This window comes from Denticeps clupeoides, chromosome 14, assembly GCF_900700375.1.
Source record: "Denticeps clupeoides chromosome 14, fDenClu1.1, whole genome shotgun sequence".
NCBI lineage: Eukaryota > Metazoa > Chordata > Actinopteri > Clupeiformes > Denticipitidae > Denticeps > Denticeps clupeoides.
This window is the reverse complement of record NC_041720.1, coordinates 6396753-6423504: the sequence shown is the minus strand read 5'-3', so window position 1 is coordinate 6423504 and position 26752 is coordinate 6396753. Positions and strand designations below refer to the sequence as shown.

At 46.4% G+C, this 26752-nt stretch overlaps 1 protein-coding gene across 6 annotated transcripts; it reads right to left on the bottom strand.

The window, feature by feature from the left end:
* Positions 1–385: 385 nt before the first annotated feature.
* Positions 386–25215, bottom strand: LOC114763340 (rho-associated protein kinase 2-like). Of its 6 annotated transcripts, none has more exons than XM_028952969.1 (34): positions 24932–25215; positions 18945–19026; positions 18754–18854; positions 17397–17534; positions 16748–17008; positions 15541–15685; positions 15321–15459; positions 12561–12652; positions 11136–11295; positions 10873–10963; positions 10544–10632; positions 10185–10233; positions 9968–10103; positions 9477–9568; positions 8971–9217; positions 8161–8267; positions 7917–8076; positions 7672–7832; positions 7122–7306; positions 6750–6819; positions 6558–6661; positions 6285–6471; positions 5852–5945; positions 5685–5779; positions 5379–5567; positions 4914–5085; positions 4542–4712; positions 4374–4441; positions 4189–4277; positions 3654–3732; positions 3286–3553; positions 2887–3175; positions 1272–1336; positions 386–880 (listed from the first exon to the last, which is right to left on the bottom strand). In XM_028952969.1, exons 1-34 carry the CDS (start codon positions 25028–25030, stop codon positions 735–737), a joined length of 4620 nt encoding a protein of 1539 aa, XP_028808802.1. In that variant the 5' UTR covers positions 25031–25215; the 3' UTR covers positions 386–734. The 6 variants fall into 6 exon arrangements, with proteins under 6 accessions (XP_028808802.1, XP_028808804.1, XP_028808807.1 ...); XM_028952970.1 differs by having other exon boundaries at positions 742–880; positions 1243–1336; XM_028952971.1 differs by lacking the exon at positions 4542–4712.
* Between the last annotated feature and the right edge of the window lie 1537 nt (positions 25216–26752).

Genomic DNA, 26752 nt, shown 5'->3' with positions numbered 1-26752 from the left:
GTTTACCATGGTTACCTGCAAAAAATTGCATTGAATAAAACGTTCTTCACAGGCAAGGATATTGCTGCTACTGAGATCGCACATAATTAAACCATTTATCACATAATCAAAAACGTCAAGGAGAGAGGTTCAAGTGATGTGAAGAAAGCGTCATAGTGCTCAAGAAAGTCCAGCAAGCTCCAGGAGTGTCTCCTTTAAGGAGTACAGTGATCGGACTGCTGAGGACTGGGGGGGGGGCTGTCCCTGTTTGGAGTGCAGGGGACCCGAGGCTGTGCTTTAATTGGTGGACCCGCAGAGAAAGCTGGGACCGACCCTGCTGCTATCGCAAGTTTTTTTTTTGGATGTTTCCTATACGTGCAAAATATGAAATTTTATTGTTTGTAACGGCTTGGTTTTCTGACATATACCCATGTGTGTTTGAATGAACACAGCTTTACAACTATATTAAAACATTAAAACTCAGAAAACAGCCAGTTGTGGTGAATGATATATTCTGTTTACACAATTTAAAGCAGTTAATACCTCTCTTCACAGACACATGGCTTTAAATTCAACATAAAAATAATTTACACAAAGTCTTGCTTTTGGAAAATCTGCAGCGCATAACGTTACTGGCACTTACAAAATGTGTATTCGGCAGCGATTGATAAATAAGGTGGCATGCACATCTGGAAATTCACTGTAAATATAACACACACGCACACCTACGTTACGGCACCATGGATTTCTCAGTTTCACTGGGTTTGATATCCGATCAGTGTGTGCGGATGACCGTGTATTCCAGTGAGTGCTTGTGTGTATACACAGTCTAGTGTTACTGAGAAGGTGTTCCAGTCTGCTGAATCGGGTCCACGTGAAAGCTTTCCGTCCCACAGGTTAGCTGTAAAGAGAGAAACATCAGCATGTTAACAATAATGGGAGACGCACAGAGGAAACATGCGTGAATATGTATGCAGACACGCAAGCATTCGCCTACAATTTAGATTTTTCCAACACACCCACCACGTGCAAACACTCAAACAAGCAGTTAATCCTGAAGAGCAGCTCTAAATGGTCTGCAAATATTTGGTCCTATTAGTAGTAGTATAGTTGGTCCTATTTTAGGAAAGATTGCCAGTTTATGGCGCCATTCCCATTGCAACAGCACACATCTGCAGTTTTATTGGTACAAAAAAACCCAGCCAATCACAGCCATACACTGGACTAACGTCACACAGCAAACAGCAGGTGTCGCCGTGTTACCAGTTTATTTCAGAAGTCACAAAAATCACCATCGTCGTCATCATCATCATGGATGTCCCACAAGTCCCATCCTTTCAGCCCAAACTCAAACACCCTGAAATGCAGAGGGGACACCCTAGAGTCTACTCTAGAGAATGGCGTGTATGCGTGTGATATTTTTTTTTTATTGTTGACACGGAGTGTTAACATGAGTTATGCGTAAATCATGCATTATAACGCACACGCCCATGCAGAGAAGAGACTGTCTGGTCTACTTACACCAACATGGAATGACCCAAACAAAAAGTCAGAGGTGAAGGGGTCAAAGGGTCAATGCAGGATGATTCTGAGCATGGGCCCAGCGCTACATGGAGCAGAGATTAATTAGCTTCTCTCTCTCACACACACACACACACACACACACACACACACACACAAACACAAACACTGTGTGTATAATGACTAGCAGCCAAACTGACTACATGAAACCGACTACTTGACTACATTAAGTGCAATATTAGAAACAAAATTGTAGCATACATGATTTCAATTGTTAAGGAATTAAAAAAAAAAACTATTTAAATGTGTCAATTTTTAAATGTTTCAAATACTATTGCTGATAATAAATAAAAAAAGTTTGACTTATTTTGTGTCAGGAAAAAAAAAAAAAAAAGTATTTCAACGTATGACATTTCAACAAATGGGCATGGCAGATTTTCAGTCCTTAACTCTCCTGTATTATATCAATAACTAAATATACTACCTGTCTACAAAGTGGTCTCAGGGAATATCAATTGTCTTAAATAGTCTTAGACTGACAAAATACCGGTTAGCACTTTATTTGGGGAACTCAGTCACAGTCTCTCAGTCACAGTCACACACACATTGCTTTAGACAGCTATTAGGTCAAGCCGGCTTGAACCCGCCCACCCCAACACACACAAACAAAAAATGGGAACAGGAGAAGCAAGGAAGAAGTGTGAATTAAGGCAATTAAAGCATGAACGCAGCAGGTATGATGCTTGGTGTTAAAGTTGGGGATGGAAATTAAAAACCATGTGAAGTGAAAGTGAGCTGACTGCTGTGCTTCACAATGACAAGCACAGCACACACTGAAAAGGCGGGTTCAAATCTCGTCCCCTTGCTCAAAGCACCGTCCCCACACGCTGCCTACTGTTCACCAAGGGCGATGGTTAAAAGCAGAGGACACGTTTTGTTGTGTCACCGTGCGCTGTGCTTGCTGTGTATCGCAGTGACTTTTCACTCATCTACTGGCATGTGGGCGTCAACCACAAATGTAAGATGTAGAGATGAAAAACTTATATTTGGTATAATAGGTATTTAGTGATTAAGGCTATAAAAGTGAAAGTGGCCTGGCGCTGGGATTGAAAAATTTACACACAAAAAGTATATGTAGTATTGAAACGTAGGCAATTGAAGTGGTGAAATGCTTTTTACCTGATAGTTTACAGGTATTGCATATCAAAAGTCTTACCGATCAGGTTGAAAATCAGACCCTACACAAAAACTACCTCTGTCACCAAAGGAAAACTGCAGAGAATTTTGGATTTAAAAGAGTCATAAGTGGTTTCACAATAAATAGTCTATTTCGAACTTTATTGATCATGTGATCTGACCGTTTCCCTCCCCTCTCTCTGCACCCACCTGGTCTTGGGCTGCTGTTGCGCTGGCGCCTGCGGAGCCTCGGGCTGTGCTTGGGTGGACCTCACTCGAATGGCTCCGCGGTGCTGGGAGGCGGCAACGCTGATGCGTTGGAGGCTTGGGGAGGGGCACGGGGAGGAGGGCCCTCGTGACTCCGTGCCAGGGGCCGGTAAGGGCGTAGGTAGGGGTTTCCGTGGGATGCGAGCCAGTATGTGTCTCACCCAGCGCTGCTGCTCTGTCTGTGAGGAGGACAGCAGCAGCAGCTCCTTCGCTGCGGACATGTCATAGTTCACTACAAGAGAGAGGGGGAAAACAGTAATAAAATAGATGTTTTATACATAACTACCGTTTAAAGTAAATGAACTCTAGTAAACCAGGTAGGAGAGGTGGGAGGAGTCGGACCTTTGCAGAGACCAATGACCTCGTCCTTCAGGTCCAGGTGATCCTTGTGACACTTGAGTCGGCAGCGGCGGCACTCGAGCGCAGGAGGCGGTTTAAACATGTTCCACAGTGGACGCGCGCAGGCGTCGCAGTTGGAGGGGAGGTGGTACAGCGTGGGCACGAATTCGTGACCCTTGTGGGTCACGCAGGCCGACCTCTCCGTGACCCCTGGGGGATCTGTAATGGTCTCTAGATTTTTCTTAGATACGCCCTCATTATCATACAGGATCTGAGGAGGGAGGACGGGTGAGAGGAGGAGCTTCAAAAGATGCATTATTATATGCGCATGCACACACACACACACACACACACACATTATTTACACCCACCTGGAAGATACGTGGTATTTCTCGGACATCGGCGCGATACACATCAGTCTGTGTGACGGGCCTCACATGGAACAGCTTACTATTGCAAGGAAATACACCACCGTTATATTGTGTGCATGTGTGTGTGTGTGCGAGTGTGTGACCAGGATCTGTAAACTCAGCAGCACCACCTGATGTGCGCCCTGATTGTATAACCATCATCAGCCAATTTTTAATTATTAGTTCAACTCTCTAAGTGATGGGTTCGTATCACCAATGTCCATGTTTATACATGATCCATATTGTGTGAACATATGGATATTATGCATATTATTTTTTCTCCTACATTGACACCAGCAGTTCTGATGTAGTCTGAAGAACCTGATTGAGTTCCCCTCTTTAATAATTATGGTAATATAATGATCCTGTTATACTTACTCGCTTTTCATGTATTTTGTTGTCTGCAGGTTAAAGTGTATGTGTGTGTGTGTGTGTGTGTGTGTGTGTGCGTGTGTGTGCGTGTGTGTGCGTGTGTGTGCGTGCGTGCGAGACTCACTCAATATCCAGAACCATGAAGGGGTTGGACTGCTCTTTGTCCAGATCGCTGTCATAGAATAGAATCTTCTTACTGCTCACGACCACATACTGCAGGCGGAGAGAGAGAGAACTGATGTGCATGAGAATAACCAAAGGAGAGGCAGTGTGTGTGTGTGTGTGTGTGTGTGTGTGTGTGTTTCATACCTTCTTCTCCCATCCAAACCTCTTGCTGTTTTTGGAAGGAAGAGACAGCCAGCCCTCTAACCTGGCATCTATGTCAACAGGAAAACCGAGATTAAGCGAGAAAGCGGCAACACAAACACACTCTGTGTTTAGACACACTCATGCACAGACAGCCCGTTTTTTTATCACCTGTGGGCCCAGGAGAGTAAGGGAGGTTAGTCTGACCCCACCCCTCACCATCAGACTCCTCCCCCTCAGAACTGTCATTCAGCCGAGGGCGCGTGTGCACACACACCGACCTGGAGCTGTGCTGATACGTTACCGACAGCGACTCGGACGTGTGCGAGTGTGTGATGCGCACTGGAGTTGAAAGGTGAAACAGAACGAGGCAGGAAGAAGAGATGAAGGGAATAGAAAAAAAAAGTTGAATAAGGGAACACCAGAATGAATAGGCAGTAAATTAACAAGAGGTTAGTTTGGAGAACAAAAGATTGAGGAAAGATGGAACAAGTGAGATAAGTGAGAGTGGCAGAGGGTGCGCGCGTGTCGCAGGGTCGTTACCAGGGTAACTGTCGTCGACGTCAGCCTCGTTGCCCTGGCTGCTGATGCTGGTGGTGTCCAGCGAGTGGACACTGAGGGACATGAGCTGGGAACGCAGGCTCTCAATGTCACTGTCCTTACTGTCCAGAGACATCTGCAGCTCCATTCGCACCGACGACTCTTCTCCCAAGAGCTACACACGCGGGAATAAATTTCACAACGGCTGCTGTCGGTCAATTCAAAAACAAACTGATTCAATCATTGCAAAATGTAATCAAAATTCATCCTAAATGTTTTTTTTTTTTTTTAAACTTTCTCAATTCTTCGATCAGGCAAAAATATCTGCACGATTTAGACTATTCTGTGCGCCAGACACGGCACATTTTGACAGTCCTACCAATAACATGTGCACATTGATGGATCAGGAAATGACAGATTATAGATTAGATCTAGAATATCTAACAGAGGGGAAAGGTGAGTGTGTACCGCCTGCAGCTCGTTCAGCTCCTTCTGGTACTTGATGACGGTGGCGTTGAGTCGGTCTTTCTCGGAGCGGAGGTGCAGCTGCAGTTTGCGATTCTCCTTCTCGATCTTCCGCAGGTCAGTGTCGGGCTCGCGGTGACCTCCGCGCAAAGTGTCCCTTCTGTAGGCGATCTCCGCAAGCTTGTTCACGGCCTGAAAACACGGGTCGAAATAAAAAAAAAAAAAAAAGTGTTAAACTTTTTATGCAGAATGACTCGTATTTCACACACACACACACACACACACACACACTCACACTCACACACACACCTGGATCTTCAGGGTTCTCTCGCTCTGAATCTGTTTCTCGAAAGAAAGCTTCAGAACACCGAGCTGGTTCAGGTCCTCTCCAGCCCTCTGGAGCTCTGGAGACGAACAACAGGACGTTGGCAAATTCGCAACACGCGGTCAAACGCGCGACTGTAGACGAGACTCACGCTGCTGCAGCTCCTTCAACTGGTTGTTGAGTTCTTCCTTTTCGTCAGCAAGGTTGGCAACATCTGCAGTGAGGGTACGATTCGACTCTTCCAGCTAGAGAGAAACGTGAGCAATTCAATTAATTAAGCAATAATACATGAGCGGGAGCTCTATTCTGAGAGACCTCAACGATGCAACACCGCCTCAAGTCAGGCGTTGTGATTGTTTACCAGTTATTATATATTATTCAGAGCGACCTACAACCAGTATTTACAGGGACAGTCCCCCTGGAGACACTCAGGGTTAAGGGGCTTGCTCATAGACACAATGATGGTAAGTGGGGTTTGAACCTGGAACTTTTGTGGTCTTCTGGTTCGTAGGCGAGTGTCTTACCCACTAGGCCACTACCAGCCTAATAATATGTCCGAGAAGTAACCCGTGTCTCTCTCTTACTGAGCTGATGGTGCCGTCCTTCTCGCTGAGCTCCTCTTTGTGTCTGGCCATCATGTCTTTGATCTCCAGCTCCTTCATGACCTTCTCCTTCTCCAGGTCCGAGTACTGCTCCTCAGCGATGGAGCGAGCCAGCTGCTCGGAGTCGGCTTTGGTCAGACTCGCCTCCAGCTGCGCTGCCAGGGAGTCCCTGCAGACACGTTCACGTTTAATGGCTTGATTTGAAACAAAAATGAAGAGTGACAGTTAATTGTGCAAATGCACACATGCACGCACCTCTCCTCGTGCAGCTCCTCAACCCTGTGCAGAAGCTCTTTGTACAATTTGTGCTTCTCGACACCCTCGTCTTTTAGCTCCTGAATCTGTGTTTTATAAAGTTTCTGCGCACACACACAACAAATATTCAAGATGTTCAAGCCTCTCAAATTCTTAGTAGAGTTTTCACCCACTCAGGAACTGAAACCTTACAGTGAAGTTTTGCTCCGTCTCCAGCTGCTCCCTCAGCTCCTTCATTTGCCCGTCTGCTACCTCTCGCTCGCTGCGATTGAACAAACATCATTTTACATTTACAGCATTTATCAGACGCCCTTATCCAGAGCGACTTACAATCAGTATTTACAGGGACAGTCCCCCCCTGGAGCAACTTAGGGTTAAGTGTCTTGCTCAGGGACACAATGGTAGTAAGTGGGATTTGAACCTGGGTCTTCTGGTTCATAGTCGAGTGTGTTACCCACAAGGCTACTACCACCCACATCAGTCACCATGTCCTTACGTCACTCTGTATAACCCTGTCACCACACTCATTCCTGCACACAGTGTCTCAAACCCACACCCACACACCTGCGCAGCTGCTGGTTGTGCTTCTCCAGCGTCTGCCGGAGCTCCAGCAGCGCGTTGGTCTCCTGCTTGAGCTGCTTCTCGGACAAGCGCAGCGTCAGCACCGCCTGCTTCTGCTCCTTCGCGTCCTGCTGGGACAGGCTGCGCTTCTGCGTCTCCTGCTCCACCCGCAGACACAGGGACGCCACCTGACGCCGGCGAGGGAGGGGGCATTCAGCTAAATTGACCTCGGGTCACAGACCGGCAAAAAAATATATCCGGTGATGTGTGTTTCAAACAGAATCTGCTTATTCGAGAGGAAATGGCATTCATTTTGTTTTGCGGGCACAGCTGCATATGTGTTAGGGAATTACATTTTTTACCTTTTCATTTAATTAATTTATATCCATTTATCAATTTATTCAATTACTGATGTATTTTATTCACTTTCTCAACTCTTAACAATATCCATATATCTAATGTGCTTTATGCTGCTGTCTTGTGGGGCTGTAGAATGGTATATCGGAATGTTCTACACACACACACACACACACACACACACACACACACACACCTCCTGGACGAGTTTGTCCTTCTCCGAGCGCATCTCCTCCAGTTTGCTCTGTGCCTGTCTGAACTCTGACTCCAGGATGGAGTTCTGTTTCTGTGCCTCCAGCAGCCGGCTCTCCAGCTGCAGCTTGGAGCCGTGCTCCTCCTGCAGCTTCCGCTGCACGCCTGCCGCGGACGGGGGAGATCACGTATGAGGAGGTTTTTAATCCGAGGCTCTGGTTATAAAAACGGCAGCCGCCGCTCTCTCACCCTTCAGGCTCTCTGCCGTGGCTTCCTCGATGCTCCTGTTGAGCGTGTGCTTTTCCGCAAGGCGCTCCTTGGTTTCCCGAAGCTCCTGCTGCTCCTGTTCCAGACTCTGCTGCAGAGCTTTCAGCTTATAGCTCATCTCAATCTCCTGACTGCTGTAGCACTGATGCACACGCACACACACGTACACACATTTTATCCCAAGTAACCAGACAGCGAGTAGTTGAACTCACTTTTCCGCGCTCACCTTTTCCATAGCGGCCAGTTTCTCCTGCAGTTGCTTCTTTTCCCTCTCGGCGTCAGACAAGGACATTCTCATCTGTTTCAGTTCATTTTCTAACCCACTTTCACGACCTGAGAGAGACAGATGGATAAAAGTGAACACAAGGCATCTCCAGGACACAAAATCAACTAAAGTTCTGATTTTACACGAAAAGTACAACATTTATTTTAACTCCCCAATAAAAACTGCAGGTTCACTGCTAGCTAGCCAGTAGGCATCTATTACTTTTAAACAGTTGTTCCTTTACATTCTGGCAACGGTTTATACAAAAAAAAAATCCTTAAACATTGCATATATACTCAAGTCACCAACAACTGTAGCTCGCTTTCAATTATGTGAATGGCGTAAAATGCACAATCCTTTAAACTAGAATACCTTCACATTTACAGCATTTATCAGACGCCCTTATCCAGAGGGACTTACAATCAGTAGTTACAGGGACAGTCCCCCCCTGGAGACACTCAGGGTTAAGTGTCTTGCTCAGGGACACAATGGTAGTAAGTGGGATTTGAACCTGGGTCTTCTGGTTACACACTAGGATACTACCACCGACTACTAACTTCACGCACATCACAAAACAACATCTTAGTACCCCGCAGTATTAAGTTTTCACATAAAAGTCATGTATATTCATGCCAGCTCAAATTTCTCCTACAGTAATAGCTGATTAATAATCTTGTCTTGGGTAGAACCACACGCATCTTATTTATTTTTTCCTTTTTGCAGAGTGAAGTCCCTCATAAGCACAAAATGCACGGCCACAATTTCTCTCACCCTGCAGGTCACTGAGGGTCTCAGCAGCCAGCGAGGCATCCCTCCTCTCAGAGTCCAGCGTGTTCTGCAGGGACACCTTCTGCTGCTCCAGCCCGACGTGGCTCTGCTCCAGCAGACTGAACTTCTTCTGCAGCTCAGCCAGGGAGGCCTCCAGCTGCTGCGCCTGCCGCGCCGCCTCCGCCTGCGCCCTGCGCAGCCGGCCCGTCTCCTCCGCCTCCTCCAGCAGCTTCCCGCTCACCTCATCCAGCTGCACAAAGGACAGCGGAATGTGAGAATGGGACGGGAGGAGCAAAAAGGAGAAAAGAAAAAGCCAAAACCAACCAGTTGTTTAAGCTTTTTAAAGGAAAAAAAATCCCCACTGTACTAAATGTAAATCACACTAAAACACACGCAGACAAACAAGCAGGCCTCCAAACCTAAAAGTAGCCATCTAGATCCCAAAATCTACTTTAAATATGCAGTTTAGCACACGTCTTTCAGGTTATTCTTATATTTCTTCCGTATACCTGCTTCTGCAGGTGAATGTTTTCCTCGTTTGACATGAGCGAGTTCTGGTTTTTCTTCTTCAGCTCTTCCAGTTGCTCTTTCAGACTCAAAACTGCAAAAGGAGAGATCATGAAAAAATATACCGTCAAATATACGGTACCGTCAGAGGATCACATTTATCAAATTTATCAGACGGCCTTATCCAGAGCGACTTACAATCAGTAGTGACAGGGACAGTCCCCCCCTGGAGACACTCGGGGTCAAGTGTCTTGCTCAGGGACACAACGGCAGTAAGTGGGATTTGAACCTGGGACGTTCGTAGGCGAGTGTGTTACCCGCTATGCTACTATCAGCCAGGATAATGTCGTACAGCGAGTTCAGGTTTAAAGTGTAGTGCAGTAAGAGTAAGTACTGTCAGAAACTGGAGTAGTTAGTTAGTTAGTTAGTTAGTTAGTTAGTTAGTTAGTTAGTTAGGTGGTTCTGTAAAGATGGTGCAGTAAAGTCGGCGCACCTTCATTCTCCAGAAGCCGCTTCTTATCAGCCTGGTGTTCGATTTTCCTGCTGCTCTCCGTTCTCTGGTGCTGCAGCATCGCCTTCTCTCTCTCCAACTGCCGGAGCGAGGACTCCACTTGTTTTCTCACATTCAGCTGCAATAAATGGAAATAAAACATTTTAAACGCCAACTCGCTTCCTACTCGTCCTCACTTGATTACCACAGAAATCCATACCTCTTCGTCCAGCTCCTTGGCAAGTTTCTCCAGACGTCCGTTTACGTTTCTGCAAGGACAAATGAAATCCTTTGGTTGATTCTGTAGGAATGTTAACAGAACTTATTGAACATTTACGGCATTTATCAGACGCCCTTATCCAGAGCGACTTACGATCAGTAGTTACAGGGACAGTCCCCCCCTGGAGACACTCAGGGTTAAGTGTTTTGCTCAGGGACAAGATGGTAGTAAGTGTGATTTGAACCTGGGTCTTCTGGTTCACAGGCCAGTGTGTTACCCACTAGGCTACTACCACCATATTGCATATGTGCTGATTAAGGAGTGTGTGTGTGTGTGTGTGTGTGTGTGTGTGTGTGTACCTGCATTTCTGCTCCAGATCATTCTTAGCTTGCATCTCATGAAGGAGCTGCTCCTCCAGTTTATTCACTTTCTTCTGGAGATCTTTAGACTGTGGAGTTAAAAACACAACCGTTCAGAAGATTTCACTCCCCCCCCACTGGCTTTAGTTTGCACAAAAGGTCAAGGGTCAGGCTGTGCAGAACTGTGTCGGCGGACACTATGCTGGTACCTGTGCCACAGTAAATTCATTTGCTTCAGTGTTTGACACAGTTTGCTTCTGTGTTTGCTCCCAAATAAATTCTCCAAATGGGTCTGGAGGTTTAAAATGTCTTTAAAATGTCACTCTTACGTCTGTCTCTCTGCAGGAGGGACGGTCCTTCTCCTCTGTGGCGTCAACTTCAATATCTTCTGACAACAGAGCAGCGTCTGTACTCAGGAGCCTGACACAAAGACAGGTTTATAAGCTTGAGACCAATTTCACGCTCATCTATACACACATACCTAGAAAACCTTAAATGCATCCATTTATAAAAAAAAAAAAAAAAGTCCTTATTCATGTCAAATCTTCGTAATCATCAGTTTGGTCCACAGACACACAAAGACCACACTCACTGGTCCTCTTTGAAGTATGTGAAGCCGATGAAGGGCAGCTGGTTGCCGGCGAAGGCGCGGGGCGTGGGGAAGGTCTCTACATTCCCCCTCTCCTCTTCGATGTCATCAAAATGACTGGTGTCAACGTCACTGTTCAACTCCGGCACCACCGGAGGCACCGCTGGGAGAGGAGGGCGAAATGGATTCTTTAAAAACCGAGACAGGCTGGCCGATGAAGACAATCAACCGGAATGTGGGCTGGATCAGAAGGACGTGCTTATAATGGCTCCACAACCACACAGAAAGCGGAACAGGATGAAGAATAGAACGGGAAAAACACAAGAGCTCTAATTTAGAAAATTGTAAGTGTTTGTGCATTTGAGACATTTAAGGGAGTGAGTGAGTGAGTGTATGTGTGTGTGTGTATGTGTGTGTGTGTGTGTGTTTATATACAGAACTGCTCCGCCTTCCTTCACAGTACCTGCTTTGTACAGCATTCACACTGAGTCATTCATAAACCCTGTAGTACACACTCACACACACGAACAGGTCCTCACACCACAGAGGCCATTCTGGGTCTTACAGAGCGTCTGATTTAATTGTTTAAAACATTTATCGAGTTATCAGCACGAATCATAACCAACGGAAAGCGGTAAGGAGAATGGTTGCACTGGTACAGAAGTGAAACTGCCCATCTAAACATCTAAAAGGTGCTTCAGGTGCACCATCTCACACACAATCTTCCCTTTATATCTGATTGGAATGTTTTTGATCATTTAAACAAATTGACAGATTAAAAAAAAAAAAAAAAACACAACATTTTTAATACATATAAAATTGCTAAACACTGGTGCGTTACAAAAACCAGACCAAACAATCCAGTTCTCAGTCACCGTCTTCTTTTGGAGGTGCTGTGTTTACAGAACGTGAGCAGGGCAATTATATTTATTATTATTATTACTATTGCTGAACATTGAAGTTTTACTGCTTTATTGATCATGCGAGTACTAAACGGACGGAGACGGGGCGGGGCGGCGGTCATGAAGGAGGGAAAGCTGTGGTCCGTCCGCCAGTAAATGTTCTCTCATGTTCTACGATTAATGACAGGCAGATGGCGTCTCACACACACACACACACATATACACACACACACTCGATTTCTATCTTCGACTCTCTCTCCATCGCAGACTGACAGATAAAAGCGCTTGTGTACGGGCGAGAGAGCGGGAGAGAGAGGAACCCCTAAATCTGTTTAGGCGGTTTTTAGGGCACCTCTCATTAGCTGATCCACAATAGCCACAAGTTACACCCACCACACACACACACACACACACACACAACCCCAACTTCAGGCGCACCACTTTACACAAACAAATGAACACACTCTGTGTATATGCACACAAACATCCCAATACACATCTAGACACACACAAAACACACACTTACTGTCCCGGATGGTGTCGAAGGTCCACTGGTCATTGGTGAAGAACGGGTGCCGCTTGATCTCGTCCACTCCGGCCCGACCCAGACGCACCTCCCTGTACATAACAGAAACGGCGTCAGCGCACACAATCGAACGCACGCCCTGGTACACAGGAGGTCCACACTCTCAATAGCAGCAGTGTGTGTCCGGCAGGGAGTGAGTGTGTGACACAAGGTTTCCAGAGGAGCTTTCCAGTAAAGGCTGAGCCAGAACTTGAGAACTTCTGTGCTCTCCTCGCTCTCGTCTTCTCCTCTCTGCATCCCTCTATCCCTCTCTGTACATTTTGGGCTGCCACGTGTGGTGCATTCCACCCTAAGCCAAGAAGGAAGGGAGGGAACTAGTGTGTGATTGTGTGTGTGTGTGAGAGAGAGAGAGACACAGTACTGCAGTGTGTATGTCTGTGTAAGTAGCTTTTCAAACAGGAAGCCCCTCTCCTTCCCTCATAGTCAGTCTCTCTCTCTCTCCTTCATCACCTTTCTCTAAAACCACCACAAATCACTACTAATGAGCTCGAACAAATGCCCAGCAAAGATGTGAGGTGAAGGCTACAACCGCACCTACAATTTTTTATTTATTTTTTTAACCACAAAAACCATGTGTGGACCTTCGACTTACATCAGCAACTCTTCCCTGCTCCTGTAGATTCCTTCTCTACAATATCAGACAAAATTCATCCTTATCTGTCAACACAGGTCACCCAGATAGTGGTTCAGTCCTTAGTAATCTCAAGACTGGTTTACTGCAACTCCCTTCTAGCTGGTCTACCTCTATGTACCATCCGACCTCTACAACTAATACAAAATGCAGCAGCACTTCAACCTTCCCAAATTCTCCCACACCCCCCCTCTGCTACGTTCCCTCCACTGGCTCCCAGTAGCTGCACGCATCAGGTTCAAAATACTGATGCTGGCCTACAAAGCCAAACATGGAGCAGCACCATCCTACCTCACAGCCCTTATTACACCTCGCACTGCACCTCATATACTCCGAGCCTCCAGTACTGCTCGCCTGGTCCCTCCATCTCTGAAGGTAAAAGGAAAACATTCATCTAGACTCTTCTCCGTCTTGGCCCCTCGGTGGTGGAATGAACTTCCCCTCGAGGTCAGAACAGCTCAGTCAAACAGCAGCTCAAGACCTTCCCCTTTAGAGAATATTTAGATCAACTTGTAACCTTCTTATTGTCTGACTTATGTATAGAAACTACAACAGAGTGAATAAAAAGATTGTATTCATAGTTGGGGGTCCTAGTGAACCTGAACTGATCACTTCATGGATGGTTACATGGAAGCACGTTGTAAGGCGCTCTGGATAAGGGCGTCTGCCAAATGCCTTAATTGTTAAATGTAAATGGTGGGACGGTGGGGTCTGAATAAATTCTTGAATTAAAGCACTGATATTATGACCCAAGAAAAGAAAGGGGTATGGAGGAGGAGAAGAGCCGTGCGTTCAGGGTTGCCAGATTGGGGGATTAAAAATGACATTTTGTCACTAAACGCCTTGTCAGGAACAAACACTGAGGAAGTATTTACGTACTCTTTAATAGTTACAAACTCAGATAGTTTCAGTGATTTTGTGTGTGTCAATGGACGCCTGTGGCCTGATAACCAAGCTGCCAACCCCGCTGGCACAACATTGCACATGTGACATATTGACAGTAATCGTTCAGAATCAGGAAGTACCATGTTGTCAGGACTGGCATTCCTTGGGATCTATAGTTCATAAAATTTAACAATTAAACCCGACTGAAATTGTCTAAATTAATTTGCAGCTCTACCCTGCGTATCCCATCTGGAACACTGTAGAGAGACTGAGCAGCTGGTCTCCGTTTAGTCAGTCGTTAACTTCGAGAGAATGACATGATATATTGTCGCTTCAGTCCATGCACACATAATATAAATCGCATCATTTGGCATTGATGTAATCGCACAATCCGATACTGTGATTGCAGGGAGCTACGCCCCGTTTGTGTTTCTGTTTGGTTTATTGGCTGAGAGAGAAAGCTGCGCTCTGAGCTGCGACTCTCATATCTAGAGTCTGATATTTACTCATTTTACTTATTTACTTACTTAGCAGCCATCCAGCATGGCGTCTGAATGCTATCCGCCCTTTCATTGAAGACCATGGAGATCTCCAGACAAGTGGTCCCCCAGAACACATCAAATCTACCATCTTCAAATGGAAAGAACATTGGTACCGCAACAAACTCGCCAAGAGAAGGATGCTCACCAAAACTCACAGGCCGGCCAAGGGGGCGATTAATCAGAGAGGCAGCTCAGAGACCAAAGGTGGCCCTGAAGGAGCTGCAGAGTTCCATCTGTCCATAGGACCACAATAATCTGTACCCTCCTGAGCAAGACACTTAACCATAAGTGTCTCCAAGGGGACTGTTCCTGTAACTACTGATTGTAAGTTGCTCTGGATAAGGGCGTCTGGTAAATGCTGTAAATGTAAATGGCCGCAGCATCATGCTGTGGGGTGTATTTCAGCAGCAGGGAATTGGGAAACTGGTCCGAGCCATCCAATGGAAGGATGGATGGTGCTAATTACAGGGATATTCCGGAGAATAACCTGCATTAGTCCGTGTCATTGTCCGTGTCAGTCTGATTTGAGACTGGAATATGGCAACATGTGGCAAGCTCATAGAAACAATGTCATTGCATTACATTAGTGAACATGAACCAAGCACTACATCAATAATGGCACTTTTTCCAAATCTTTCTCACCTGTCCGTAAGGAAAGCACAGATCAGGTCTTTCGCATGGTTGCTCATCTCCATGTCCTCTGGGAAGCTTAGGTTGTTTTTGTGGTCCATGATCTTCCCGTACGTCCCCACCAGCGACTCAGCGTAGAACGGAGTGTCACCTGCAGACCCGGGAAGTGTGAGTTTAGAAGGCTGGATGGATAAATGGATGGACACATGTTCTCACAGACAAGTTCACTCACCTACTATCAGCTCATACATTACAATTCCTGCAGACCACCAGTCACACTCGCGTCCATAGTAACCAGTCCTGCCCTGTGACATCAGCACTTCAGGGGAGATGTAGTCAGGCGTGCCAGCAGCTGTGTCACATCGTGCCATCCCCTTCTGCATACAGACACACACACAATATTATATTCATACACAAGGTTGGTCCGAAGGTTTCCGGTTCGAATCCCGAACCACCAAGGTGCCACTGAGCAAAACACCGTCCCCACACACTGCTCCCTGGGCGGCTTTCACCAAGGGTGATGGTTAAAAGCAGAGGACACATTTCGTTGTTTAAACTTTAAGCTACAATAAGTCAAATTTAATACATTATAGATAAATAAATGTATTCATCAGGGTTAAGTGTTTTAATCAGGAAAATATGGTAGTGGGTCACATTTAGGACTGTGGGTCAGCAGGTGTGGTGGCCCTTTTTTTAATAATCTATGTATAACTTGAACTTTGCTCTTCCTGTCTCCTGGCGTGCCAAGGTCAAGGCATGGTTGCAGCTGTGCAGCTCTTCATTTTTCATCCCGTGTGACTGTCAGAAATATCATTCACCTTATATGGTAAAGGTCTAAGTCCGAGACACTTAGCGAGACATGGTCCTTCTGTATAACACACTGGTTAAATGCTATTATAAGTACATTGAACAATAAGGCACAGCCGCTCAGAGAAATCACAGCAATCATGACTTAAAGCGCCCAGCTCTTTAGGGGGTAAAGGATGTAGTTGCACTCTCTGACCACAAGGAGGCAAAAGAGAGCTAGTGGGGGGAGAAGCCTGTCTGTTTGGGCCCTTTAAATCATACTTAAGAAACTGGACCAGATGAAGTCATCAGTTAATACACAAATACACTTCAAGAGATGCTCATTTCTGACAGTGTGTAATGATATGAAGGTTAATAAAGCTAAACAGGTCTGGCTGAAGTCTCCAAACCTGAAATAACCAAAGACCCTCACTAACCTGTAAAAGAGATATTTGAGCTCTAAAGCAAGCCTACAGCAGACATTTCCTTTCTCAGCAGTCCACCTGGATGAGAGTTCTACATTTCTTGAAGGTCCCTGACGCCGCCTTTGTGCTCAATGTTTTCGAGTTGATCCCGTCGCTCAGATTTCCCGTCAGCTTTACGCGCCGCTAACCTTATGTTATGAGGAACCGAGACTTGACTTGAAGCCGTACCGAGTCCATGCGCATGCAGGTGCCGAAGTCGGCCAGTTTGAGGTGTCCGGTGTCGTCCAGGAGAATGTTGTCGGGTTTGACATCGCGATGGATGTAGCCCATGCCGTGGATGGCGTCCAGTGCCAGCACCAGCTCCGCCATGTAGAACCGCACCCACTGCTCGGGCATGTCGTACTCGCCCATCAGACTCACCAGGTCCCCGCCTTGCATGAACTGCATCACCATGTAGAGATGCCGCTCGTCTTGAAAGGCGCAGCACAGCTGCACGCACGAAGAAAGACAAAAAAAAAAAAAATCATGCAGGATTCGGACAGCAGTTGATGATGATGATGATGATGATGATGATGATGAGGCAATTGGAATTTATTTGACTTGTGCTTATTACTGTAAATATTTTCTTACATCTCACTAAGGGGATTTTGGGCACAATGGGGCAGTGGTTGGCCTAGCGGGTTAGGAGGCGGACCCGTAATCGGAAGGTTGCCGGTTCGAATCCCGAACCAGTCCCCACACACTGGTCCCCGGGCGCCTGTCATGGCTGCCCACTGCTCACCAAGGGTGATGGGTTAAATGCAGAGGACACGTTTCGTTGCGTCACAATGACAATCGCTTCACTTTCTATCTTTTCCTGTGTTTGAGCGCGTATTACCTGCACCACCCAGGGGCTGTTACAGAAGGCCATGATGTTCCTCTCTTCCCAGAAGAAGGCCGAGTCTGAACGCTTCACCATCTCAAACTTGCTGAGCTTCTTCATGGCGTACACCTTCTTTGACTCGCGGTGACGTACCTGGCACATAAAGAGACGTCCAATTAAACCGCCGGAAACCGCAGTTACGACCTCTGGATCCTGCAGAACTTCACTGACGTGCCGCAGCTCACGCCTTGGGGTGCATTTGCACGCCAAATACGGAGTAAAACAACTGATGCTGGAGCGCTGCCCGGTGGGTGCAGCACGCTCCGTGTTCGTTCCTCGTGGGAAGTGGTGTAATGATCACAGCAAAGTGAGCCTCTTCAGGCACATACCAGCTGGAACTGGAAAAAAGCGTGCATGATACTGCAAGACAACACAACTAAAGTTGCTTTAAATGTTCATTTAGCATATTGCACGAATTATTGCTTTAAAGTCTGGTAGCAACTGGACATTCCAGACTCATCTATCAAGTCTAAATAAAAGAACAGAACACTGTCATGCCAACGTTACAGTGAATAATTTAAGAGCTTGATCGGTCATTGTTAAATCTACGTGGTAAAACATTAAGATTGTAATTTTTTTGTGGCCACATGTAAAGTTTTTACGCAAATTGAAAAACGGAAGCCATTACTTCTTTAACGCTTGTTGAAATGAACTTGGCTGTTGACGCTTCTGTCTGCATTTGGTATAGTGATGACCCTTAAATGTGAGATGTCACCTTTACCTCGACAGCAAGCAAATTCATTTAAAAAGTGGTACGGTTTAAAGGACATTAATATTTTTAAAACGTTTGACTGAAACATTCTGAATAGTATTTTCTTGAAAATAGTTTAAATGGTCTTAGATGTAGATACCGCTACAACGTTCGGTTAATTTATGTTTTGTGTGTGTGTGTGTGTGTGTGTGTGTGTGTGTGTGTGTGTGTGGTATGCAAAGAGGAAAATATTTGCGTTGGTCCTCTCAGCTGCTTCTAAACAAGTCTGCACTGGCTCTCTAACTACAGCTCTCCTGTACGGGAAACAGGGCTTTACTTTACTTTACTTTACTTTGCAGACGCTTTTATCCAAAGCGACTTACAGGAGGAAGACACCAGCAATTCTCGTTCGATTTCTATAGATTTTGAGTTTACAAAAACTAAGAGCCCTGATAAGGCCTAACTTGTCATACCTGCACATACACAAGCGCTATAAAATATAAAAAAAAAAAAAAAAACGTAGGAAGACCGAACCAGAGGCGAGATGATACTCCATCCCACACGCTCACAGAATAAACACGTGTGCACGTATGCATACACACATACGCGAGTGTGTCTCACCAGCTGCACTTGTCCATAGGCTCCACGACCAATCAGCTTGAGCCTCTCAAAGTCTTCCAGCTTCACCTGCAGCTCCCGCAGTTTACCAATGGATTTCTCATCTATACACACACACACACACACACACACACAAATATCAAATCAGAGAAGACAGACAGAGAAAAGTAGGACTTTGATGTCTTTATACTCACAGCGATTCAGGAAAGCGTCGATATTTTTGCTTTTCCGGAGCACCGGGTGGTTCAGGTCCGAGGCCAGAGCGCTCACAGAATCCTGCACGGCACATTTACAGCATTTACCAGACGCCCTTATCCAGAGCGACTTACAATCAGTAGTTACAGGGACAGTCCCCCCCCCTGGAGACACTCAGGGTTAAGTGTCTTGCTCAGGGACACAATGGTAGTAAGTGGGACTTGAACCTGGGTCTTCTGGTTCATAGGCGAGTGTCTTACCCACTAGGCTACTACCAGCCATACAGGAATGTATGGGACAATACAGGTCCCATACTCATACAGGGCCCGTCTCTTTTACCTCCCACATCACGCACGGACAGCAAATAAAGAGACTGCAGCCAAACACTGGAACCAGGAGTCCGGCCCTGCTGCGACACCGCCACAAAAGACCACCAACCAGCTTCTCCGGGCCGCCATCCGCCGGAAAACCACAGCAGCACTAACCCGGTTCAACATGCCCGCGCTTCTCCTTTCCTCCCTTCCTTTTCGTCTTTCGCTCTTCCTTGCGTCCACCTCTCTACATACAACATCGCTTTATTTTTTATCTCAGGTTGTGATGTGCAATATTGTGCAGTTATGGAAATCTTCATCCAGAAAACACAAAACAATTCTTTATTATTAGGTCATTTCCTTGCTTTTGGCACAGGTTTTTTTTACAGATGTTGTGCTCTCGGACGCCTGTTAATGTATTTATTACCGGCACATGCAAAACCGCACTGGATTGGAGCTCATAGAAGAGCAGCAGTCATAAAACACGACGATTTCCTGCAGGAGAACCTGAAATGAAGAAGATCCGCTGGGTGACATATTCATGTAAACTTTAATAAAAAGCTTTTAAAAGACCTCGTATTTTCTGCACTGTGTACAAAAGCACAACTTCGACTGGGGGCCAATCATCGCTCACATTCTTGCCCGCTCTTGCCGTGAAAGGATAGACTTTTCGGCAAAGCGTTCCGGACATCACATCGGCAATCCCAACCCGTCGCCGACAGATACTGCGACAGAATTGCTGAGAGTACTGAGAAGAGGTTGGTGACGGTTCACGGCGACCAGCAGCATGCGTGCTGGAACAAGACGCCGCGCTGTTTACTGAGTTTATGGTGGGCAAATCTGGCAAATCAGACACTGGTTATTTACTGAGGGTTAGAGAAGAACATGCAAGAAACATATTTGGTATTTGTTTTATCAAGAGAAAGTGAAGTACAGTACAGGCCAAAAGTTTGGACACCTTCTTGTTCAACGTGTTTTCTTTATTTTCATGACCATTTACATTGGTAGATTCTCACTGAAGGCATCAAAACTATGAATGAACACATGTGGAGTTATGGACTTAACAAAAAAAGGTGAAATAACTGAAAACATGTTTTATATTCTAGTTTCTTTGCTCTGGTTACTGCTTTACACACTCCTGGCATTCTCTCCATGAGCTTCAAGAGGTCGTCACCTGAAATGCTTTTCCAACAGTCTTGAAGGAGTTCCCAGAGGTGTTTAGCACTTGTTGGCCCCTTTGCCTTCACTCTGTGGTTCAGCTTCACCCCATCTCGAGAGGGTTCAGGTCCGGTGACTGTGGAGGCCACGTCTCCACTCAACATGCTTCAATTACAACGAGTTTACTATAATGCAATTTTCTGTGGCACGGGCTGAGGTTGTTTCCAATGGTTTTAAACAAGCAACCATTCCTGTAACAAATGCACTCTCATCCAACAAAAAGTATGTACAGGAACTCACAAACCAACATGGAAGCTGAGGAAGAAACAAGGACGGCGGAGGAAGGGAGGAAACGGGATCAGTTTCCCTGAAAACGTGTCTCGAAGGCAGATCTCATATAGGATCATTTATGAAGCAGCAATGACACCAATGGCGTCCTTTTGGTTTCGGTTCTTAGATTCCGCGCATTCCACAGACGTCACGAAGACGCTGTTACACTGTTCTATCACAGACCGATGTGGAAGAGGTCAGGACGGGGCTGGGCCGCGGCGGCCATTGTCTGACGCGACACAAGGATCAGTGGAGTATTAGCTTATCTTGTTTGGTCTGCAAATACGACCAACAGGGTGGGAAGGGGGCGGGATCATGATACATTATGTATTAGAGATATTGGCATGGCGAACCCTTTAAAAAAGGCTTTTCTTTTTTGAATAATGATTAAATACTGTTCTTTTAAGTAATTTATTACCAGAATTTGTTATATATTATATTAATAATATATATATATATATATTTTTTTTTAACTATACGTTCTCCAAACACCAACCACACACACACACACACACACACACAGTCCTAACAAGAAAGTGAAGCTATACACTGCATGGGCCACTAGAAAACAGGAAGTCCAGGGTCCAGCTGGGGGGGGGCACTATTATCTCTGGCCTAAATAGCAGGAAGTGATATCAGCTTCCTGTTTGTAAAGGGATTTTCTGCTGCGGGAATCCTTTGTGGGTCTTCCGGGACACTTTACACAGTTCAACCCATCGAACACCTAACGAGCCTTTCCACCCTCATCACCATTTACAAAGCAGGCCCTGGGGGAACATTGCAAGAGCTCCGCACGTGCGGCACACGTCCCAAAAGCGAGAAGGAGTCCCCTCCGTCCACGCGGCAGCGTGGTCACGTGCTGCGCGTCGCCTCGCGGTACGAGCGCAGGAGACCAGTCCCTCCCTGTGTGACCAACGATGTGACCAGGCGTGTGCTGTGACATCCAACGCCGTTCATTAACCCGTGCTGGGGCGGCGGCGTAGAACCGCGGTTGCTGTAAAATATAGAAATGTGTTCTCTCTATACACAATATTAACAAAAATTAAAACACACACACACACACAAGCTTCAGACACACACGGCATACGATTACACAATATACCCAGCCTGCTATTTATAGACGGCATCATTTTACAGAACAGGGCGAGAATTCCAGCAATGCTGCTGCAGCAACACACAGTGTGTGTGTGTGTGTGTGTGTGTGTGTGTGTGTGTGTGTGTGTGTGCGTGTGTGTGTGTGTGTGTGTGTCTACAATCATGGCCGCTCGTTCAACAGTTCGTCCTGTAAGATTTTGTGCCTCCGTATCTCGAACCTTGACAAAGCTGGACCACAAGCTGGAGTTACAGGTTTGTATCCGAACCGCTCACTCCGCCTTCTGAAACCGAATACCCAGGATCAGCTCCTTTTCACCAGAAACCAGTTCCCGTCCCCCCACAGCCGCACTGTTGACCGGGGACGTCAAATTTTACTTTGCTGACTGATGAGACGTTTCTGATGGAACCGCAATCAGATTTCACCAGGACGTGCCACGAGGAAGAAGCCCTGAGCAGAACACGAGGAACAGGGTCCTGGACGAATCATGTCTCTGATGGAGGTTACACACTCATACACACAACTGAAATATGCACTTCACTCTCAAAACACACACACACACACACACACACACTGACAGAGAGAAGAAAAGCCGGTTCTTCGACTCTCAGCAATCACTAAGCATTATCCGAATATTTGCTGCATGATTGAGGCATGCGTGACATGGCATTTAGCTGTTTGATGAAGAGTTTTGATGAATTTTTTTTTTTTTTTACAGTTGTAGCCAAAACTTTTCAGAGTGACACAAGTACTGGATTTTATTATGGCAATTTGCATAAACTCCAGAATGAAGAGCCATGGGATGAATTGCAAAGTACCTTTTTGCCATGAAAACCTGGGTCTGAACCTGGGTCTTCTGGTTCACAGACGAGTGTGTTACCCACTATTCTACTACTACCCTACCACCCATGACTTGCAAACCCCAGGAGTTCATGAATGTCAAATATACAATGGCACATTATTTGCAACGCTTACCTTATTATATACTCCCCAGACACTTACAACACTGACCTACACTGCAAAAAAATAATAATAATAATAATTCCACTGCATTTCAGCGCTGCCAAAAAAAGATCACTTGAGTGATCCTCTCGTTAACACAAGTGTTGAGGAGCACGAGGCTGGAGATCATTCTGTCATGCTGACTGAGTTAGAATAGCAGACTCTACGCTTTAAAAGGAGGGTGATTCTTGAAATCATTGTGCTTCCTCTGTTAACCATGGTTACCTGCAAGGAAGCACGTGGAGTCATCATCGCGTTGCATAAAAAGTTTTTCACAGAACTTGCTGCTAACTGAGATTGCACCTAAATCAGACATTTATCAGATCATCAAAAACTTCAAGGTGAGAGGTTCAAGTGGATAATTCAAGTGCATAAAGTTTATTCAGCTGCGGCATCAGGGGTGCCACCAGTGCAGAGCTTGTTCAGGAATGGCAGCAGGGAGGTGTGAGGGCATCTGCACGCACAGCGAAGCAAAGAGTTTTGACCTGGTATCAAGAAGGGCAGCAAAGAAGCCACTTCTCTCCAAGAAGAACATCAAGGACAGACTGATATTCTGCAGAAAGTACAGGGATTGGACTGCTGAGGATTGGGGTAAAGTCATTTTCTCTGATGAAGCCCCATTTCTATTGTTTGGGGCATCTGGAAAAACGATTGTCCGGAGAAGAAAAGGTGAGCGGTACCATCAGTCCTGTCTCCTGCCAACGGTAAAGCGTCCTGAGACCATTCACGTGTGGGGCTGCTTCGCATCCAAGGGAGTGGGCTCACTCACAATTTTGCCAAAGAACACGACCATGAATGAAGAATGGTACCAAACCATCCTCCGACAGCAACTTCTCCCAACCATCCAGGAACAGTTTGGTGAAGAACGATGCCTTTTCCAGCATGATGGAGCACCGTGCCGTGAGGCCAAAGTGGTTAGTAAGTGGCTTGGGGTCCATGTCCAGTAAACTCCCTGGAACTTAATCCAACTGAGAACTTGTGGTCAATCCTCAAAGAACAAAAACCCACAAATTCTGACAAACTCCAAGCCCTGATTATGAAGGAACGGGTCGCCATCAGTCAGGATTTTGGCCCAGAAGTTGATTGACAGCATGTCAGGGCGAATTGCAGAGGTCTTGGGAAAAAAAATACAGGACAGAAACAAATGACAAAAGGATCTAAAAACACTGAAGCCATTAACTGTTACGTGTGTCGCTCTCAAAACTTTTTGCCACGACCGTAGTCCCAGACCTTCTCCCGGTCCCCCCTTCACCACACACACTCATGATTTCTGCAAGTTGAGTTCTGTAAAAACAGTTCACGCAGGCACATTCCTGGGATCTGGGCGTGCCATCAGATTTTATCGAACAAGGACGGGGAGGCCGAAGTAGGTTCGGTGTTTTGCTGTCCCCATGTGTGTGTGTGTGTGTGTGTGTGTGTGTGTTTTGTTGGGGGGGGGGGGGGGTTAACGTTCATGCGATGCAGGAGATCTGGATCCGCAACATTTCATCTTCTTTTACAAGCCACGCCCCTGTCACGCCTCACCTTTAGCACATGGACATGCCTCCGCCTCAGGTCACCCCGATCGGCCCCGGCCCGGACGCAGGGACAAATCAGGACATGATCTCAGCGGGAGATCCTGGGGTCTTTATGGGGGTGATGTCAGACGGAGCCGCAGGGTCGTGTGACGCCAGACGGACCGCTCATGTCACCCTTGTTAACAGGCGTGACTCTCTCTCTCTCTCTCTCTCTCTCTCTCTCTCCATCGAGGTACTGGGTACATTCAGCTCATTAATTAACCAACCAACTAACTAACCGAAAACCACACCAACAACGGCGATGAACAAAAAAACTAATACCAACTTAGAATAAATGTGAACAAATACTAAACGTACCTCATTGATTATTATTAATTGGGCCGATTGTCATTAATTAAGACTTGATGAGCCACTCAGACCACCCCCCCCCCCCCCCCCCTATTTTCCCAGATGGAACACTTCATGTTATCCATGAATGTATTTATTTATTAGAACTTTCACACAGAAAACTGGTATAATTTGTAAGTCGGTAGATGTGAAGGTGAGCATGAATAAAACAATAAACCAGAACCCACCAGCAAACTCTCCAGGTTTAAGGTCGACCGGGGGTCTTTGATCAGGACCTCCAGCTTCCGCAGCCGGGTGTCGGGCCGCTGCTCCGCTCCGCTCGCCATGCTGGCGGGCTGTGGAGAGCCGAGGCGCCGGGTGCCGCCGGCTCGTTCTGGTCCCACCGCGTCGGGACGAGGCTGGTCTTCGTCCACGCGAGGCTCCGCGACCGCTCCCGGCTTCCCCCGCCGCGGACTCGTTCGCCGGCCAGCGGCTCTTCTCAAACGACTCTCCTCGCCCAGGCGAACGAGTCGTTTCCTTGTTGTCCCAGGCCACGCCCCCTGCGGCCGGCGCGCCACGCCCCTCTGGAGAATTCCTGCGCTCTTATCTCAGGCATCGCTTTTACCGGCAGCGGGTAGCAGCCGCGCTATTTGTGGCCGGCCTCAGCCCCCCCGGGGTGAAGGGGCGTTTTCTGAACCGTATGGGGTCCTGCGTTCGGTCCCCCCTGTGGGAGGTAAAGGGGAACGCATGTCCTTCACGTTTTTAAAAACCCGACTCAGTGTCCCCAGTTGCAGAGTGACAGTGCTGGGACGGCGCCCAGGAGGACAGTCCCTCTGAGACACAACGGCACCGTTAGTTTCACTTTTCACAAATGTTGAAAGAGGGGGAAATAAATGCATGTGAGTGCTGCAAGTTCACGGCAGGTTCTGACCCCAGGAACAGAATTTCACCTTGATTATAAAATATCTACAGGAATCTAAACTGAGAACATGGAGGAAACTACAGATACTTCTGGGACAGTTAGTGCTAGAGGTCATGAGAAATGGTGGAGGCACACATACTATGTAAAAAGTGTGTTTGGGTGGTAGTGTCCTGGTGGGTAACACACCCGCCTATGAACCAGAAGACCCACTTACTACCATTGTGTCCCTGAGCAAGACACTTAACCCTGAGTGTCTCCAGGGGGACTGCATGTCCCTGTAACTACTGATTGTAAGTCGCTCTGGATAAGACGTCTGATAAATGCTGTAAATGTAAATGTGTGTGTAGGTGTATAAATAGGTGTGTGTATATTAGCATTGTGGTGACACAAGTCTGATTGGCCATCATTAGCTGCCCAACCCTTTGACGTTGATGTCAAAGTCATTTATAAATCTTATCCAGAGCGACTTACAATCAGTAGTTACATGGACAGTCCCCCCATGGAGACACTCAGGGTTAAGTGTCCTGCTCAGGGACACAATGGTAGTAAGTGGGGTTTTGAACCTGGGTCTTCTGATTCACAGACGAGTGTGTTACCCACTAGGATACTACTACCCTACCACCCATGACTTGCAAACCACATTGTCCCCAGTAGTTCATGAATGTCAAATATACAATGGCCACATTATTTGCAATGCTTACCTTATTATATACTCCCCGGACACTTACAACACTGACCTACACTGCAAAAACTTGACACGAATTGTTGCTGCGTTACGCACTGTAATGTTTAATGAAATATTTTAATAGTGATTTAGCACACTAGCTTCTCACCTAATTTGGTGCTAGCTGAATGGTAAAATGAGGATGATGTATATAATGTGAGTGCAGTGAAACTGTTGGCTATTGAAAGTGTGCCAAACTGTACATAAGCGGCACAAACGGTAGAATTTGGAGAAACGGTGCCCCCTGCTGGCCCTTTGGGAAACAGCGACTGGCTCAAAGCTCAAAGCTTGGTACCACAAAGTTCTCTACAATTGCCATAAATACATGTTTATACGTAATTTTTAATCAAACAAATGATAAATGAAGAATAGGCAATAATATACGGCCTGGTGTGTAAAACATTCTCCTGTGAACTGGGAAAT